The sequence below is a fragment of the Podarcis pityusensis genome (assembly GCF_964106645.2).
Source record: "Podarcis pityusensis genome assembly, chromosome: 16".
NCBI classification, from domain to species: domain Eukaryota; kingdom Metazoa; phylum Chordata; class Lepidosauria; order Squamata; family Lacertidae; genus Podarcis; species Podarcis pityusensis.
The window spans coordinates 26607645-26622689 of NC_138041.1; the positions used below are offsets into that span (position 1 = coordinate 26607645).

General features: G+C 50.4%; 2 protein-coding genes across 5 annotated transcripts in view; one reads left to right on the plus strand and one right to left on the minus strand.

The window, feature by feature from the left end:
* Positions 1-341: 341 nt before the first annotated feature.
* Positions 342-15045, minus strand: part of RSPH14 (radial spoke head 14 homolog) — a 60016-nt gene continuing 45312 nt past the window's right edge. For all 4 annotated transcript variants that reach the window (XM_080986448.1, XM_080986451.1, XM_080986450.1 and 1 more), the window contains exons 5-7: positions 2317-2542; positions 1568-1704; positions 342-642 (exon numbers count right to left, since the gene is read on the minus strand). In XM_080986448.1, coding sequence (XP_080842574.1) covers positions 404-642; positions 1568-1704; positions 2317-2542 — 602 coding nt within the window. In that variant the 3' untranslated portion in view covers positions 342-403. The remainder of the gene's footprint in view (positions 643-1567; positions 1705-2316; positions 2543-15045) is intronic.
* The window catches only part of GNAZ (G protein subunit alpha z), a 40488-nt gene continuing 36901 nt past the window's right edge, over positions 11459-15045 (plus strand). The window contains exon 1 of the mRNA XM_080986438.1: positions 11459-11693. The gene's annotated coding sequence lies outside the window, so the exon portion shown is untranslated. The remainder of the gene's footprint in view (positions 11694-15045) is intronic.

A 15045-nucleotide genomic window follows, 5' to 3' on the forward strand; every position in this document is an offset into this window, starting at 1 on the left:
TCGCAACCCAGAGCAACTACTTCCGGGTTAGCGGAGTCTATAACCTGAAGCATCTGTAACCCGAGGTACTATTTCTGGGTTAGTGGAGTCTGTAACCTGAAGCGTCTGTAACCTGAAGCATCTTTAACCCGAGGTACCACTGTACTTGCATTGGATCAGATTGCTAAAGTGTGATCTTTGTTGTGTATTTTGCAGTTTCTGCGGCTTGTAATCTTCCTTGTGTATAGCAATATGGAAAGGTGGTATACAAGTTAAAAGAGAAATGAAACAAAGCTCCTCCTCTAACCCAGTCATGATAGTGCAGCCCACGCATGATGACGAGAGGCAGGCAGGCAAGGAGCTGTTGAAGCAGGAACTTTATTGTCAATTGCGTTGCTCTCCAAGGTCCCCGCCAGCCTGTTCCCTACGGCTTCCACTCAATGACTTCCACCGCAATCTGTGCCGCCCTCCTCACAGCCGGGCTGGAATCGCTCAGCCTCTTCCGGAATTCGGCCACGTGGCCCAGCAAGATCTTCCGGCCCTCCGGGGCCTCTGACAACATGGTCAGGGCCTTGATGGAGTAAAGGCGGACTTTGCTCCTCTCATCGTGAATCAGGGGCAGCAGCGTGTCGATGGCGTCTGCATTGATGGCTGCGTATTTCCCTGAGTGTGACAGAAGGAAGGCCCTGTGAGATGCTAAAAGGAGAAGCCCTGCAGCAGCTGCTGGGGGTGAGTGGGTGTGTTTAAAGGTGGCCCCTGCCGAGCCCAGCCTCCTGGGCTTCCCGTGTCAGCCATCCAGGTGCCTCTTCTGGGAAGCCACAAACAGGTCACAAGTGCCACAGTAGCCTTCTCCCCATTTGTACTCCTTGGCATCCTGCCTCGGAGAGCGGAGGGAAGACATACCAGAGTGGGTTGCTTGTGTGAAGGCTGAGTGGCTTTTTCTGCAGCCCTTGGCAGGTCACACGTTAAGATTACAACTAGCAATGCAATATGTGAGTGGCTGGAATTGGCCGGACCTTTGGCTATGCAGGTGTTTCTTGCCATCTGTACAACATGGGAATGGCCTCCACCACAGCTCGGAAGCCACAGAAGCTCTAGGCAACCAGTGTGCTAGATGTTGCCCTGGCAGCATCCAGGAGCCTGCTGCTCAAGTTGTGTATCAGCCACATGAGACAACAGGATTCCCCTCAGCTGACCCGACAGCTCTACACTTGGGGAGACCAGCCTTGTCCAAGCTGGTGCTCTGGAGAGGTTGCTAGACTCCAAATCCCAGAAGCCCCAGAAGCCAGCACAGCCAATGAGACGACGGGAGGGAGAAGCAAATGGAGGACAGCAAGTTGTGGGGAGGCAGGGTCTAGCTAAAGCCTTAGAAAATGGCCAAGATGTTTCCAGGGACCCCATGGCTTCCTCTCAAAGCCTGGCTACATGCCCAGCTGCACTGCCCCTGTCTTTCTCTCTTGTGCCACTGGCCTTGCCTTCTAACTTTCTGCTTTCCACAACTCAGCTGCCCTCCCCTCTTCTCCTCAAAAGGGGTTGGGAATCCAGAAGGGCCAGTCTGCCAGCTGCTCCCCTGCCTTCCCCTCCTCACCTTGGGTAGTGATGGCTGAATTCATCAGCGCCCCGGCAGCGTTGGCTCGGACCTCGGCGTCTTCATCTTCCAGAAGCATGACGAGGTCTGGGAAAACATCTTCCTCAAAGACCATGTTCTTCCCTTCCAGGGGGACACTGAGGGGAGCAAAGGGTGGGGATCAGCCAAAGAAACTCTAAAGCCCCTCTGTGGGTCTGACGTGTGTATGTGTGTGCACACATGCTAAGAGCTGGTTGTCCTCTGGCCAACACGGGGGACCTGAGCTGTCCCTTATGTAAGAGAGCGACCTCTGTCTTGGGACATTCTGACATTTGCAAAACGTAGGGCTACAAAAACAAAAAGGCCTTGTTGACCCATGGCTTAGCGCTACGTGTGAATCCTGCCCACAGATCTGCATCAATTTGTGATTTCTTTTTTTAAAAAAAAGACATGAAAATTTGTCAGTGTTTCAGAGCATGTGTCTCCTAAGACACACAACCTGGCAAGAAATTCCCTCCAACAGACCACAAAAATCTGGAGAAATTGTGTCTTGAAGGATTTTGGATTGTGTATCATTTTGGAACAGAAATTTGCGTTCAAGCCCTGTACGTTTTTTGCCTTTTGTATTTTATCGGTTTTGTATTTTTCCCTGTCAGCCGCCTTGAGTGCAATATGAAAAAGGTGCGATATGAATAAACATGACAATAACAATGATAACTGAAATGGGGACTGGATTTCTCCTCCTCCCCTGGTGAGTCACCGGCCCTCACCTGATGGCCATCAAGGCCTGAGCTGCCCTGCTCCTGATGTTCACCCCTGAATGGCTGAGCAGCTCCTTCAGGATGCGGACGGCTCCTGTGGCCAGGGCCTCAAAGGCCTCCACCCGCAGGCAGCCTGTCAGCGTCTCCAAGATCAGCTCCTGGATATCCTCCAGCTCCGTCTTCAGCTTGAAGACCAGTGAGGGAACCAAGCCGCTCTCCACAATCCCGGTGGCTCCTGCAGGAGGAGGGAACAGAAGGAGGATCTGTGGTGGTGCCCCAAAAGCCCACGGCCTAGCCGAGCCCTCCCAGCCATGAGGATTGCCATGGCAAAACAGGAGGCAGCCGAGGAGAGAACAGGCTGTCTGCGAGGAGCCACTGGCAAACAAGCCTCAGCTGCCTGGTGACTGTTGCTAGGAGACAAGCAGCTCCATCGAAAGTGATTCACATGTGCAGTTGGGTGATGCGGAAGTTCGGCATACAAGGAGAACAGAAGGAGCCTTCCCCAACTTGTGCCCTCCGGGTACTTGGGACTACAACACCCATCAGGCCCAGCATCATAGGGCCGCACTGGCAAGAGCTGATGGGAGTTGTGGTCCCAAGTTGTTGTTGGTGTTTCTTCAAAGCAACCTTTCCTTTCTGAGAAGAAGAAGAGAGTTTGGATTTGATATCCCACTTCATCACTACCCAAAGGAGTCTCAAAGCGGCTAACATTCTCCTTTCCCTTCCTCCCCCACAACAAACACTCTGTGAGGTGAGTGGGGCTGAGAGACTTCAGAGAAGTGTGACTAGTCCATGGTCACCCAGCAGCTGCATGTGGAGGAGCGGGGAATCGAACCCGGTTCACCAGATTACGAGTCTACCTCTCTTAACCACTACACCACACTGGCTCTACAACACCACAGCTTAGGGTCCTTCTCCTTCATGGGGGCATATATGGGGTTTCCAAGGAAACACTTCTTTAGAAAGTAGAGCACAGAATCACCATCATTGTGGGGACCACGGTGCACACAGAGGGGATGTTAATCCATCCCTTCCTAGCCATGACCTTGACAAAATGACACCCCCCCACTGTACTGGTATCAACCTTACCCCGTTCCCCACAAAACGTCTTCCCTTCCAGTGCTGTAGTGGCTTTGATGACGCAAAGCGACTTCTCCTCCAGGCTCCACTGCAATTTCATTGATGAAAAAGTGGAGCAATTTTCCACGGTGACTTTCTGGAAGATTATCAGTCGGCATTGTACTCGCCTGAGGGATAGCCAAGCAGGTGTTGTGTGGGGCTGTGCCATGGCAACAGGTTTGGGAGCATGAAATCTCTCCTCAGAGCCAAACAACCTTGAACTCATTGGAAAGCCTCTTGATTAGCCCCACAGATCTCTTGACTGCAGCATCACACACGGTTCCTGTGCTACCGAGCAACTTGAGGAGTAGGGGTCTCAAGAGCAACACCTTCACCACCAGCAGCTGAAATCAGGGTGTGTGTGGTCTTAGGAGGCCAGAGTCCAGAAGGCCTCCCTCTTGAGCATTCCAGCTGCTGGAAGTAACACAGGTCTCTGGCTCAACCCTTGGTCTTGATCTTGGCCTGTTGATTGACCACACTTGTGAAGCATGTCTTGGGCTGCAGCTGATTGCTTGTGCTCCCTCTTGGTTGTTTGGGGCACTGCTGTACCCTCATCCCAGCTCTCCTTGGCGAGGATATGAAGTAGGAGGCTCAGACCACCCCCAGGACTGGCATCTCAGCTCCTACGGGCACCCGCTGGAGTTTGACAGAAGCTGAAGGTAAGCAGAGTCCCTGTAAATTTCCTTAGGAATGTAAAACGAGCCTGATGGGTCAGGCTAATGGCCCATCCAGTCTAGCATCCTGTTCTCAAAGTGGCCAACTAGATGCCCCCAAAGGGAATCCCACAAGCAGGACCTGAGCATAAGAGCAACTCTCCCCTCATGTGGGAGAGTCAGCCCCATATTGCATGGGACTGTTCTTGTTTTGAACAGGGAGATATGTGCTCTTGGAGCCCTAGTCAATCCTGATAGAGGTCCCGTGGATGGGAGTGTCTATGACAGGCATAGGCAAACTCGGCCCTCCAGATGTTTTCGGACTACAACTCCCATGATCCCTAGCTAACAGGACCAGTGGTCAGGGATGATGGGAACTGTAGTCCCAAAACATCTGGAGGGCTGAGTTTGCCTATGCCTGGTCTATGAGGAGCCTGGGCAGAATTCAGGGAGGACCAGGGTTAGGATCTCTGAAGCCCTCTAGAATGAGGCAAGGCAGAAATGGAGAAATGACTCCAGGGCGGCCTTGGGCTGAATGAATCTAGCATCCAAGTTTGGTGGAAAAGGAGCTAAATGAACCTGTTTCTGTTTGCTTGCTTGTTTGAAACGTTCTCCTGGCTTGGAAAGGCAGGTGTTGGAGCAGAGAGAGCCAACGTGTTGCCCTCACTAGATGTTCATAGAATCATAGAATTGTAGAGATGGAAAGGACCACGAGGATCGTCTAGTCCAATTCCCTGCAATGCAGGAATCTTTTGCCCAACGTGGGGCTTGAACCCACGACCCTGAAATTAAGAGTCTCGTGCTCTACCAAGTGAGCTATTTGTCTCAACTCCTAGCAGCCCTAGCTGCCAGCCTGCCTAATGGTCATGGATATTGGGAGTTGTAGTCCAGCAAATCTGCAGGACACCATCTGGAGGGCTACCCCTGGATTGGGATAAATAAGATTTACAAGAGTAATCGGCCGGAATAAGCATCAATGTTTAAAATATGACAAGAATTAAGGAAAGGAGGTCTGGTTATATTTCAAACTGCACTAAGGGAGAAAAAGTGCAGACATAATTTAAAAATGCCCTGTTCAGAGCTTCATGTACCAAAAAAAAAAAAAAAAAAAGGGTCCATGCTGGTCTTTCTATATATAACTAACCTAGTTCTGCAGTTGATTTTAAAGAGAGCTAGCTGGAAGATGAATGGAACCTGACTACTGTAAAGCTTGCCATGAAAGGTGAAAAATTAGGGGGAAAGCAGGTTTTCCATTGAGTTTGTGTCTCGATATCTGCATGTGCGCAGAAAAACCAGGTTATGGTACAATCATCACTGAAATGCTCCCTCAAGAAGGGCAATTTCATCTGGAATTTTTGAGACAACTTTGCAAGGGAATGCATCTGCATTTGGGAACAATGACCATTTTTGTCTCTTGGTGTGGGTTAATACTTTTTTCTTCCCCAAACCGAGACACAAGGGGTATAGGGCAGCACATAAATTTAATAAATAATCATAACCATAATTTTCTACCCTATGTGAATTTGTTACCAATGTTATATTGGATTAATGATCATCACTTCCCCAAAGAATCCAGGGAGTTGTAGTTTATCGAGGGTGCTGAGAATGTTCTGCAGAAGAATATGCCAAGGGGGAAATGACTATTTAACCTATTTAAACCTTAAAAAGCAGAGACATCACCTTGCCAACAAAGGTCCATATAGTAAAAGCTATGGTTTTCCCAGTAGTTATGTATGGAAGTGAGAGCTGGACCATAAAGAAGGCTGATCGCTGAAGAACTGATGCTTTTGAATTATGGTGTTGGAGGAGACTCTTGAGAGTCCCATGGACTGCAAGAAGATCAAACTTATCCATTCTTAAGGAAATCAGCCCTGAGTGCTCACCGGAAGGACAGATCCTGAAGCTGAGTCTCCAATACTTTGGTCACCTCATGAGAAGAGAAGACTCCCTGGAAAAGACCCTGATGTTGGGAAAGATGGAGGGCACAAGGAGAAGGGGACAACAGAGGACGAGATGGTTGGGCAGTGTTCTCGCAGCTACCAGCATGAGTTTGACCAAACTGTGGGAGGCAGTGGAAGACAGGAGTGCCTGGCATGCTCTGGTCCATGGGATTACAAAGAGTCAGACACGACTAAACTACTCAACAACAAAATCTATACTGTAGGGTTGCCCCTTAAGATTTACAAAAGGCATGGACCCACCTCTAGACAACAAATGGCAAGTTGCTAGCTAAAGGGCTTCCTGTGGGTGGAGTCAGGGTTCTAATTTTGTCTTGCTCTGTTGCTTGCTCTTATAGGGTGGTAATGTGAATTGAACATGTATCTGGCCCTGGGGCAATTGTAAAATTAACGTTCTGGAATCTGAGCAGTCCCAGAGTTTTAAGGCCTGAGTTCAAGCCACCTGGCACCGGAGGAATTTATGGGTGTGCCAGTTATATGACTTCAGCTTGCAGCGGAAGGAAAAGAATGTGATGCACACCCAGTCAGAAACCATCAAAACTGAGGGCTGAAGTTGACATAACACAGGTGGTCAGCAGTCAAGGTCTCCTGTGTTCGTTTGTTTAAAAGAAGAAGAAACAAGCACTTAGCAGCTGAAGATTGGAGCAGGTAGGACTAGATGGCACCGTTTTAAGTGGCATTGGGAGTGGGATAAAGGAAGGGAACTGATTCTCCGGCACCGTTTCTAAGAGCTAACTCCCACTCACTGCTATTAGCTTTGCAGGGAAAGTGTGTGGGTGCCTGTATGGTTCTTGTGTGTCTCCCCCAAAGAACTAATAGTACCAATGGGGTGGGGGTGGGGACACACGACTTAGATTGGGGAGTGTCAATTCTCTCTTCCCCAGTGTTACTCCCTGGTCTTCGAACCAGATGAGCGGGGCTGCTGCGGGTCTGATGATGCCTAGTTTGGCCCCTAAATACTTGAGAACTGTGCTTTGGCACAATTGAGTTGCCTGTTCCTGGATTGTATTCTGCCATTTGTGGCTCAGGAGGAATGGCCTTTACTGGGGCACCATTTGGATAAGGCCCTTTTCTTGGGGCGGAACCTCAACTTGGGAACTCTCTCCTCCTGGAAGCAGGGATGGCTTCAACATTAAAAGAAAATGACGGCTGGGAATCCAAGGACTAGGAATGTGGTGGGGTGGCCACTCCAGGGTGAGGGCACAGCTAGGACACTCCAATTCTCTTTTCTACCCCTGCAGCAGTGGAAATGCGGCCGACACCAAGTACAGAAGGTGGGTTGTGCTTGAGTTTCAAATGCTCCCCAGCATCGGAATGTGGCCGATGGGCTCCAAAGACCTCAGCTGCACAAAGGTGCCTGGATGGACACGCAGGCAGGCGCATGCTAGTCTCCCCTGTGAAAACGCAATGAAGGAAAACCTTTGCGCCTGCATCTTCCACCCGCATTGCATGCCTCCCGGTCCCTCCACTGTTATTCTTGTAGCCAAAAAAAATCAGCTTTCACATGAGTGGATGAACAGCATGTTGATAAACAAACACACTGACAAGGAGTGCAGGGTTCCTATCTGCTGCTCTACAAAGGAAAAGGCGTTGCCATGGAAACTGTCTTAGCGCTTTACTTCTCAGCAAATGCCCCCTCCATTCCACATATTGACCACAACCCGGGTAGGAATCATTGTGCCAGGTCCCGTGTTTCCGGCAGTCCCTTTTAGCCACGGACCTTTCTGTCAGGTGACCCTCGGGACCTCCCTTTGTAAGGAGAGGCACTTCTGGTGCACTGGCAGGTGGGGAGGGATGTCACCGTCTTTTTGCTGCTCCGGAACTCCAGAGGGCAAAGTGAAAAGGGCAGAAGCCCTGATGCTGGCAGGAGGAGAGCAAGAAACAATGTATGGCGCTGGCAAATGTTCCTGCTGGGCTGAGAAGGATGGAGGAAGAGGCCAGAGAAGGGAATCAGGCAGGAGGAAGAAGAGGGGTTTGGATTTGATATCCCACTTTATTACTACCCTAAGGTGTCTCAAAGCGGCTAACAATCTCCTTTCCCTTCCTCCCCCACAACAAACAGTCTGGGAGGTGAGTGAGGCTGAGAGACTTCAGAGAAGTGTGACTAGCCCAAGGTCACCCAGCAGCTGCATGTGGAGGAGTGGAGATGTGAACCTGGTTCACCAGATTACAAGACTACCGCTCTTAACCACTACACCACACTGGAAAGGAAGTGGGCACAGGGTCCATGTACAAGGTGCCAGGGAGACCCTGGCACAAATCCCTGTTGGGCCAGGGTTTGCCCTTGCAATACATTTGAGGGTATGGGTAAGTTCAGCCCTGCCTCTGCATCCTTAAATTGTCATGACAAACAGCACCTAGATGAGAAAGGGCAACAAAAAAATGAGGCTTGTGAGGCTGTTCGGTTTAGAACAAAAATAGTAAAGATGATAAAATGATGAATGGCAAATTGCTAAAAGAACACAGAGAGGTTGCCAGGCTAATAACCACTTGAGATTAGTCAGAGATACATATGCCACACTTGGAAGAGGAGGCATTGTGACAAATGAACAACAACCAGATTGAGGACGAAACATCTCTAAACCTCAGCTTTGGAGGAATAAGAAGACAGTGATGCCCTGATCTTAAACAATAGTATACCTATAATGTGGACTTGGCTGGGCAGCATCACAGCCACCCCAAAATTTAGCTTTCTCTTGAGTATTTCATATCCACCTTCTCAGCCCATTTTATTTCAAACGCTCCAAGTTATCGCATCTTTGTTATAATTTTTAAAGGGGGAAACAATTGATGCAAATGTATATTCATATAACAAACACATAGAATCATTGAATTGTAGAGTTGGAAGGGACCCTGAGGATCATCTAGTCCAGAAATATGCAGCTGTCACATACAGAAGATGCACACCACTGCACACCAAACTAACCTAAGAAGAGCCTGACTGCTGCTGGATCAGACTGAAAGGGGACTGATCTAGTCCACCATCCCATTTCCCACCCCGATCCCCCAGTGGGGACGGGGTGCCACAGCCCTCCTTCTTCTGCTGATATCCAGAGCCTGGTGTTTGGGGACGTGCTGCCTCTGAACCAGGAGGCAGCTTACAGCCATGGCCTTTATCCTCAATGAAATTTTTAACTCCCTTTTAAAGCTGTTCAGTCTTATGGACATCACCATGTCTTGTGGGAGCAAAATTCCATAGCTTAAATCGTGCTTCTTTTTGTCTGCTGTGAATGTCCTGCCATCAGATCCCACCAGTGTTTCTGTGAACTTAGGGGGTTGTGCTCCCAAAATGCATTGTTTTCCACCAACACTGAAGCGGAATTGCAATTTTAACGCCCATTTCACCCAGTTCAGAGAATGTGTGCGTAAACAGGGGCACCAAAAAGAAAATATAATCAATTGCCCCTCAGAGAGTAGAGCATTCCTTAAACATGGTCCAACTGCAGAGAAGCCCCTCCAGCCCAGTCACACTTGTGATTGCCCAGCAGGCGGAAACTTTTCCTTACTAGCTGACTACTGATGGAATGGAGTCATTTGGGTGTCATGGCCTTGGGAGCTGATTTCCCAATTTTAGTGAGTTTCTTGGCTGCCTTCCCATGTGGGCATTGTTGCCATTGCAGTCCCTGATGGATGGGCTGTGGTACGATTTGCAGGAATGCTACAGGCACGTCTGCTGTTTTTCTGGCATTTTTGCATGTTGGGCATAATCCTTCCCGGACTGGGTGCTCTGAAGCAACCGCAGTGCACCCACCAGAATTGGCCTCATGCTGGCCACATGACCTGGAAGCTGTACGCCGGCTCCCTTGGCCAATAAAGCGAGATGAGTGCTGCAACCCCAGAGTCGGCCACGACTGGACCTAATGGTCAGGGGTCCCCTTTACTTTTACCTTTACGAGAAGTTTGCTTGGCCCATCTTCCATTGAAATACTTAACATGTCAATACATAAACAACTGGCAGCTGTAAAGAGTTATTCCAAAGTAATATCAGACATTATTTCCGTACTCCTAAACATTTCATTGTTGTTCCAATTACAATATGGTGCCTATGTTTCATTTATAATTAAGGCACAGTGATTGTGGCAGCCATCTTGGATTTTTAAATTTCCATTTTCTCAGCAACCCAGAGGCATAAGCTGCTGGTTTATACACCAAGACATGCATCATTTAACGCTCTATGAACCTGATTTTGCACTGTTGCCTCAACTAGGTTTCAGTTGGCTGCTCGTTTTCAACTGAGGCTTCTAAATCCTTTGGGATAAGCGTTAATAAGCCTAACATTAGCTTGTCATTAAAATTTCATCAAAGTGGTTGAAGGGTAGGGTTGCAAGAGCAAGTTTATGCTGGTAATCGGCAGCACTAGATGAGTTTTTAAGACATCATTTTTAGACAGACTCCATGGCTCAGTGGCAGAGCATCCCACCTTGACTTCCACCTTCAGTTTTAGAGTCAAAGCAAAAGCTTCTTGTTCGTTTTTTATTATGGATTTTGTGTTCTCATTTTGTTTTTATATGTTATGAATTTTGGATGAAGGGCAAAATTAATAAACAATAACAAGAAGTGTACCCCAAGAACCAGGAAGATATGGATCCAGCAGACCGAAAACAAATTCCCCTGAAACAACCCCCAAAATTGGGAAATCTCTCTTGTTGCATCTTATGCCCCTTGGCCAGTACTATTCTCAGTCCAACCTACCTTACAGGACTGTTGTTAGGGGGAAATAGGGCAACCATTGCACAGGGCATTGAGGGCATTGTGCCAGAATGGGCTTACTGGTTGTAGGTTAAAGAGGATCCCCAAGAAGTCACACCTCGCCAGTAAGCCACCTGGCTATGAAACTGGGTTAGGCACAGGGATTAAGGACAATCTACAAAGGGGCCCTTTGCCCTGAGGGGCAGCTGCTGCTCTGCCCATCTTGTCCTTGAGGTCAGGCTTCCACGATGGGGACTCTGCGGTCAGCTGCCCCAGGGAAGCCAGGATCCCAGGAAACTGTGCCCCCGATCCCTCCCCGGGGAAGCCAGGGAGGCCCACCGAGCCTTTCCACCCTGTCGCGGCGGGGTTGCTTGGCGCCTATGACCCGGGCGAGGTGCCCCCTGGCTGCCAGCCCAGGGCCAAGGTGGAGGCCCGGGGAGCCGCTGGGGGGGGGGGGCTTGGCGGCTGGGAGAAGCGTGCCGCGCTCGGGGGCCTTTGAGCGAGCCGGCCCCGTCCAGCCTCGCCGGGCCCCCACGTGGCAGCCCCGCTGCCTGGGCGCGCGAGTCTCCTGCGCGCACGGCGCCGGCGCGCTCCGCCATTGGCGAGGGCGCGCGCCAATCCGGGCGTCGGCCGGCCAATCGGGGCGCGCGGAGCCTCTGCGGCGCGCCAGCCCCTCCTGCGCCCGAGGCTCCCGAGCGTGGTGTGCTGTGGCGCGCGGCTGCGGGGAGCCACCGAGCAGCCCCAGCGCCCGGCCCGCCCCGCGCCTGCTCCAGCTCCTCCTGCGGCACCGGTGGTGGTAGCAGCAGCAGCAGCCAGACGAAGGCGAGGCACGCATCCCGCGCCGGTGCCCGTCCCGCGGGGAGGATGGGAGCCCTGGCGCTGACGAAGCCCGGCGGCGGCGGCGGCAGCAGCAGCAGCCGCGGAGAAGGAGGCGGCTGCCTGCCCCGCCTCTGGCGCCTGTGAAGAGGTAGGTGCTGCTTGGCCGCGCTCCCGCCGGGGAACTAGGTCAGGGCGAAGCCGCGGCGAGGGCTGCTTGGGACGGGGATCCCCGCCAGAGATGCCCTTTGCGCCGGGGCCGGGGCCGGGGTGGGCTAGGCTACCGCCGGGCTCTTGGCTTCCGCGTGGCCAAAGCGACGCCAACGCCTCCCGCGAGGCTCGGCCTCCGCAGCCCGGCAGGGCGGGGAAGGGGGCGCCTTGGGCAGGAAGGCAAGACGTCGGCTGCCCGCTTTCCCGGGCAGGCTCGGCCTTCGCGCAAGCGGGATGGACAGCTCCTCTCGGGCAGGCGATTTGCGGGCGGGAGGCCTTTTGCGGGAGGAAGGCGCCTGCGGTGGCACCTGAGCGGGGAAGCCTCCCTGGCGACCGGGCTGGTCCCTGCTGCTGCTGCTCAGTTTGCGCGCGTCCTCCCGCCCTGCGTGCGCCAGACAGCGCTTGACCCCCCGATTTCATGCTGTGCCATTGAGCACCCCCCACGCCCTCTCCACGAGGATCGTTTGCTTGGGTGACAGGGAGAGAGACATGCCTGCAACCTCCTCTTGGGCCGGGCACCAAAGGCGGGTCGCCACACCCTCCGGGGGACTGTCTGGATCGATTTTGCTGCAAAGCATGGAAGCGGATCAGGCCAGCGGGGCCCAGCGACGTGAGGGTTGTGGATTTCACATCACCGAAGCTGACACACCTTTTGCCGTTTTGGGCAGGTGGTGCTTAACTGGGCTTAGGGATGCATGATTCTCTCTTCTCGCCTAAGGTGTGCTGGCTGGGGCTGGGGTCTGTCTCCATCCCCTCTCTAGTTGGTGCTTGCAGCTGGATGGGATTCAGAGTTACTGTGGCAGGAGACTGTATGCCACTGGCATGGCTGTCGCCTGATTGGGTTGGGAAATGGTCCACCGAAAAAGGAAGGAGCCCTGCCCTTGGATGGAGGACACTCTGAGAGCAGAGGCCCAGAGAGGTGGCATGGGAGGGGGGTGTGGTTCTCAGGGAAGGGCCACCACCTGGGCTGAGTAGACAAGAAAGGATGAGAGGGCCCTTCTTGGCAAAATGGTCTCAAGTGTAGGATTCTCCTCTCCTCCTGACTTACTGCCTCAGTAAGTCTATCTGCTTGCACATCAGATCATTTGAGAGAAGCCCTCCAAAAAACAAGCAAATCATTGCACAGGACATGAAGAAAAAAACACCTGTTTTTTTGTGTTCTGTGATTTTCATCTTCGGGCAGTTGACATAGTCAAGCGATTTAAGGCTGCCCGCTAATGGTGGAGTAAACTGCTCTGTCTTTGGGCCTTCCAGGAGTAGGGCATGTCTTTTGATGTAGCCATGGTACCCTCCTTTCCAAAAATCGAAAAATAATTGGTCCAGAGGCGCTTCAGGTCTGAAATAGTTGGGTCTGGTGGCACTTTTTTTAGTTATGTTTACATTTATTTATTTATTTAATACATTTCTATATTGCCCTTCATCAAAGGATCACAAAGTGGTTTACAATGTAAAAACACAAAAATACATAGCGCAGTGACAAACAAAAACAATACTCCTCCCAAAAGGGTAACACACTGCAGTAATCTAACTTAGAGGTTAACAGAGCCTAGACAACAGAAGTTAGCTATCCATGTCCAGATAGGGATGCAGCTGGGCCACCAGCCAAAGCTGATGGAAGGCCTTTGCCACAGAGGCCACCTGAGCCTCAAGTGACAGCAATGGACCAGAAACGACCCCCAAGCTGCGTACTCGCTCCTGCAGAGGGAGTGTAACCCCATCAAGAGCAGGCAACCTCCTAGCTATCTGGTCTAGGGAACCACCTACTAACAGTGCCTCAGTTATGCATGCATTATGTTAGCTTTGATTGGCTGGCCAGGTAGAATAAATAAATAAAGTTCTAGACACAAGTACAGGATGGGACTTTGCCCTCCTCATTTCAGGAAGTGTACCAGGTGTGGGAAATATTGGTGTCAGTTGGAATTTCTTCTTCCGTGGACACAGTCTATTTATATACCAGTTAGATACATGGTTTAAAAAGTGACTGAGCTGGCATCGGGAGGTTAATAATGTACCACTTACACATTCAAGTGTGTTAATCAGCAGGGCAACAATGCAGTGTCTCCTCATTTTGCCATAATCTTATTAGCCGTTTTTGACTGGCTTGCTTTCCCACACTGAAGAAGCTTCTTTGCTCCAAGGAGCTCCCGGGAAGGCAGAATTAGCGTCTTCCAGGAAACAAAGCTTGATCCAGGCAGTGGAAGGTTTTTGTCACCAATCTTGATATAGACAGGCTGGCAGTGCTGAACAACTTCACAGGAGGCTTTTAGAGACGTCACTGGCTCACTGACAAAATCCACTGATATCACTGGTGCTGATTTCCAAGCCATAAGATAGATTTCTTTAATATTTTCGTTCTTGTAGAATACGTGGCCTCATTTCACAGTATCGGCGGTCACAAAATCATGCGGCTTCAAGTGCAACTGGGTGTCCTCTGCCATCCACCACAGGGCAAGGGACTCCAGAAAAATAAGGGCTGATTTCCTCCTGCTGCATGTGCAGTTCACATTCCATGCCTCAGGTAATCATTGAGAGATCCAGGTAGTTGAAAGTCAGTTTCTATAAAGCTAAATAAAATAACCTCCGTTCAAGTCCTTGGCACTCTTCTGATGTCAGATTCGTTGAGCAAAGAGGCAAACATTACAAGCCCATACATAACTACTCAGAAGTAAGCCCCATGGAGGTCTATTGGGCTTACTCACAGGTAAGCGGGCATAGGACTGCAGCCTAAGTCTGCAATCATATGTACGCTTGCCTGGGAGTAGGCCCAGTTGAATTTAACTCTGACTAAAAGCGCATTGGCTCAGACTGTAGCATTCGATTTTAAGTGGTTAAACCTTTATATTCTAGTAAAATGGAAGGTTTAAGGTTGTAAAGTGGTGGTGAAACAGGCTAAGAGGCTTCAGTCCTGCACACAGTGAGTTTGCTTTAAATTTCTCAGATTAAATCTTCCCCTATAACTTTTCAACCATATATTATAATGAATATTTCAATAAAAGGGGAATGGTTTCATCCAGTTCCACAGAAACATTTCCGTAATCAGTCAACATGTCCAGATCTTTAATTGGCATGAATGCAGCTTTCCAAAGATGAGCCCATGCACTTTTCACAGCAACCAAAAGCTTTTGTATGAACAATTTAGTTGCCCCTTGAAATCAAGAGAGTTCAAAATGACTTGATACTTCAAATGTTAACACTTTCCCCATTATTCCCACCACTTGGGTTGAAGAGACTTGAAGAAAAGGGCAAGTCCAACAAGAAAGTTAGAAATCTGCACTGTTGGTATGTCATTTCCA